This window comes from Echinops telfairi, unplaced genomic scaffold, assembly GCF_000313985.2.
Source record: "Echinops telfairi isolate 266 unplaced genomic scaffold, ASM31398v2 ScPeMD7_7420;HRSCAF=8458, whole genome shotgun sequence".
In the NCBI taxonomy this organism is placed as follows: Eukaryota; Metazoa; Chordata; class Mammalia; order Afrosoricida; family Tenrecidae; genus Echinops; species Echinops telfairi.
This window is the reverse complement of record NW_022111320.1, coordinates 46,161,220-46,165,602: the sequence shown is the minus strand read 5'-3', so window position 1 is coordinate 46,165,602 and position 4,383 is coordinate 46,161,220. Positions and strand designations below refer to the sequence as shown.

At 49.0% G+C, this 4,383-nt stretch overlaps 1 protein-coding gene across 1 annotated transcript in view; it reads left to right on the top strand.

Moving 5' to 3' along the window:
• The window catches only part of CPNE4 (copine 4), a 521,121-nt gene that overhangs the window by 365,145 nt on the left and 151,593 nt on the right, over positions 1-4,383 (top strand). The window contains exon 8 of the mRNA XM_004704001.2: positions 1,173-1,310. Within this exon, the coding sequence (XP_004704058.2) occupies positions 1,173-1,310 (138 nt within the window). The remainder of the gene's footprint in view (positions 1-1,172; positions 1,311-4,383) is intronic.

The window sequence follows — 4,383 nt, the reverse complement described above, 5'->3', positions numbered from 1 at the left end:
CCAAACAATCCTATCTAATTTTTCTGATGCTCTCTAAGGGATTGGGCCCGAGACAAAGTCACACAGGAATGTCCTTTTTCTATTATAATACCTCCAAAGAAATTTAAGAATAACCTCATGATCTAATCAGGAATTTAAGGTTGCATGAAGAAACAAAGTAGAAGAAATCATTCGTAAAATAATTATGCTACATTTATTTGAAAAGAGGCTTTGTTGTTGTTTTGATGATTGTCAGTCTTCTGCTAAGCAAACATTTCATAGGAAGAAAAATAAATAAGACAGGGTTCCATTTAACTCTATTTGTTTGTCTCCTAGACCAGGGCTCTTAAAGCTAGGGCCTGTAGCACAGTCACCCAGAGGGTCCGCCTCCAGGGTCTCTGTCAGCAGGTCTGGTTGTCGCCTAGGAAGTTTCCAGAGGATGCAGCAGCTTCCATTGCTGAATTCATACTTAGGGAACGTCTGCCCCAGCTAGGCATCAAGGGATATTCTTAAGTGCTGAACCCAATGAAATCATTTGGATCATAGGGGTGGTAGGATAAAATCTTGATGTGTTCAAACTCTCAGGCAGGGCTGCACCAAATCCAAGATTTGGAAGTTTTCTTTTTTTTTAAAGACTTTTCTGTATAGTACAGTCAGTCTGCAACACTGAGGACACACGCCGCGTTGCACCATCCTCATATAAGAAACAGCTCCTCGGATTTAAAACCTGCTCCGACTCACACTCACGGATTGCCAAGATCACGTCATTTGTTAGCCAGATTAACTGCCCTGCTCCTGGATCCGTCCTAGCCTCCACCTTTTGACCCCCCGTGGTCCAAATCAAGGCTACTTATGCAGTCGAACAGAAGGTCCTGCAGACCTGGGGTGGGGTGGGGTGATATATGCCCCAAACTAGAAGGCTCCCTACCACCTTATTCCTAACTCCTTTGTATCGAAAAGGAATTATTCCCAGCATCCATAAACTGGATCGATCCTATTACTGTCCCTAGTCATGAAACCAGCCCCGGGCCGATGGGACAGGAGTTTTGCTCATACGGGCCACTTAGGACACACCCTTCAAAGGTTGACCCATCCCGCTTTTCATCAGGGCCCTGCTTCAGATCATTGTTCTTTCTGCGAGCATCACGGGGACTTCTCCAGCAGCTTTTGTGATGAAACGTGATCGGGCCAAGCTGCGCCTCCATGACCTACCACTCTTCTCTTCTCCTCTCTTTCCTCAGGTTGTGATGAATAACTTAAGCCCAGCCTGGAAATCCTTCAAAGTGTCGGTCAATTCGCTGTGCAGTGGAGACCCAGACCGCCGGCTGAAGGTCAGAAATCTACCCGTGTCTCACATACGCACTTCTTTCCGTACTTAATCCTCCCTCCTCTGGTTCCCCAAGTGAGCATGGGCAACCCCCCAAAGCTTTTCTTTTAGCCAGAGCCATTGAAGCTCGGGAAAGAGCCCACAATAAATTTCTGAGGCAAAATGCATGGTTGTTTCAGAGACAAAGTTGTGGGGAATAAGATCAAGACATACTTAGCTGTCATTAAAAGCATCCTCATTGCTGTACAGATTAGGCTGCGAGACATAGTCACTTAAGACAATAAACATCTGTTTAGTCCGTGAGGCTGGACTTTGCAAAGTGTGGCTGGCTGCCTCTGGGTGGTTCTTCTGTTTGTCTCCCTTGGCCTTCTCAGGAGTGTGGGGCCAGCTGCGCTGGAGCAGAGCAGCTGTGATGCTGGGATTCGGCTGTCTTGTGGAATGAGTGGTGTGGGTAGAGCCTAAGCCTGTCATCCTGCAGCAGGCTAGCTGGGACATACCCACCGAGTGACCTCAGCAAAGGCAGGAGCGGCAAGGGCTCTGGAGGCCCAGGCTCAAAACTTACCTCTGCCCCCTTCCTCCAGATTCTGTTGGTCCAAACAGGTCACATGGCCAGTCTAGATTCAAGGAAGGAGGAACTAGAGGCCATCTCTCCACCTAACCAGGGTGTGTTCTCCTGGGGCAACACCCAAAGGAGCCCATTGTTCGAACATGGTGGTCCGTGGTGAAAGCTGGGTCAGGATGCCAAATAACGGAGTTAGTTCATGGATGCAGACTCCCCCGAAAGCCGGGGCATCCGCCTCCCTCCGCTGTGGGAGTTTAGATCCATCAGGAAGACTTTTGTTTTCATGCTGACCTTTCAGGGTACCTGATCCTTAGGAAGAATCAAGTGGGCATTGCCAATGTTTCTCTTTATGACTACATGTTGCTTTTACCCCACAATCCCTCTCCTGAGGACTGCAGTATTTTTGATCTATGGATGCCATCTCTCCAGTTAGTGTTCCAAGTGGCAGGGTTAGGATCCCCTTTAAGGCCACGTTGTATATCTCCACTTAACCCCATTGACATGGGCTCTGTGGCATGAATTCTCAGAGCAACTCAGAGCTGTCCCCAGATATTTCCTGTAAGAGCCAAGTTATTCCAAGTTTCCATCGCCAACAGAAACCATCAGTGAGACCAAAATCGGGATTTCTGGCAGTTTGGGTCATTCGGTGGCAGCTGCTGCGCACTGTTGCCTACCTGGCGGGGTTGGGGGAGGGACGGAGCTACAACACCAGGCCTGCCTGCCCTTGGAGTAGCACCTTCCTGCTTCTAGGGACATAAGTGGCTCCCTTGGTCCAGAAATCCTTTTAATACCTCCTTGAGTCACGTGTTAGCTTTCTCATGGGGAATACCTAAAGAGAGCAAAGAAAAGGTCTGTAGTTAAATAAAAATGTAGCAAAGGAGCGCCTGGTAATCTTTGAGGGCTGTCTGTAGAGGGACACGTGGTACCAAAGAAAGATGAAAGAGAGAGAAGGAGGGAAGGATGGAGGGAGGGAGGACCGGAATTCCCCCAAAACTGCACTACTGACAATGGGATTCTGTTGTGGGATATTTAGCATGATTGGACACTGTATCAGGAGAGACCAGTCCCTGGAGAGGGGCATCATGCTAGGAAAAGTAGTGGGTCTAGGAGAGGAAGGCACTTAGCGAGATGGCTTGATGCAGGGACTGCACCAGTGGGTTCAAAGATAACAATTAGGAGGAGGCTGAAAGATAGGACAGTGTTTCCTGCTGTTGTCACTGTGAATGGGCACCGACTCAGCGGCATTTTACAACAGCCTCAACAAGACCTCCATCCACTAGATTTCTCTAGCACTCCCCCACCCCAGTGATGCAGGTAGCTGTCTAACCCCCAAACCAAACCTACTGCCATCAGGTCAGTTCCGGTTCACAGTGACGCTCTATCGGGTTTCCAAGACTGTAAATCTTTATGGAAACAGATCGCCTTCACTTTATCCCAGAGTGGCTGGTGAGTTTGAACTTCCAGCCTGGTCGTTAGCAATCCAACACTTACTGCACAGTGCCAACCAGCTAGACACTGCCCAATGCTCCGTGGAAGTTGGAGAAGCCCATAGTCTTCAAACAGCATGCATCAGTAGCAACTAGAAGGGTTGTTAAAACACATATTTAACTCTAGGCCCCAGCACTCCTGACAGAGAAGCTCTGGCATATGGCAGAGAACTTGTACTTCTGACAGGCTTCCTGGTGAGACAATTGTGACGTGCTGGATAGCTCCAACCCACACAGAGGCCCCTCTGAAGGAAAGCCTGGTGAACTGTTTCCAAAACAATCACAGCCTTGAAAACTACGGAGTGCAGTTCACTGCGAGTGGAAATCAGTCCAAGGGCAACCAATAACAACACGTTCCCAAGTGCTGCTGCTGCTGCGAACCCAGGGTCAGGCATGTGCTCCCCACACCATCTCCACCACCCAATCTCCCCACCTGCACCTTGGCTCAGGCCAGCACTCACTCGCGGCATGCACTGCACTGCCCTTGGCCACTGGGGCTTTGCACTTGCAGACCTCTCTTCCTCGTTTCTCTGCTTTTTCCAGAACACACTACTTTCCTTTGGGTCTTCTAAATCTCACTGTATTTTATCAAACCTTCCCTGACCTCTTCGTGCCTCGCTACATTGCTTCATCATCACCTAAATCTCCCAGGGGGAATGCTTCTTAACCTGCTTAGAAATGGCCTATATATCCCTGATTCCTCAATGGGTGATTTGCTTTTTTCAGTTTGCCTCTTCAGGGTGGGAACTGTGTTTGGCTCACTGTGTACCCAGCTATCTGTGCACCCTGGTGGCACCGAGGGTTAGGCATTGGGCTGCTCATAATATCACCAGCTGCTCTGTGAGAGAAAGAGGTGGCTTTTTATACCTATCAAGAACTACAGCCTCAAAACCCCACAGGGGCAGTGCCACCCTGTCCTGTAGGAGCACAGTGAGTCAGAATCCACTCAATGGCAGTGAGTATTTTTGACTTTGAGCACAGTTCTTGGTACAGTGCCTATTCCTAGGGATTGCGTCCAGGATTAATGA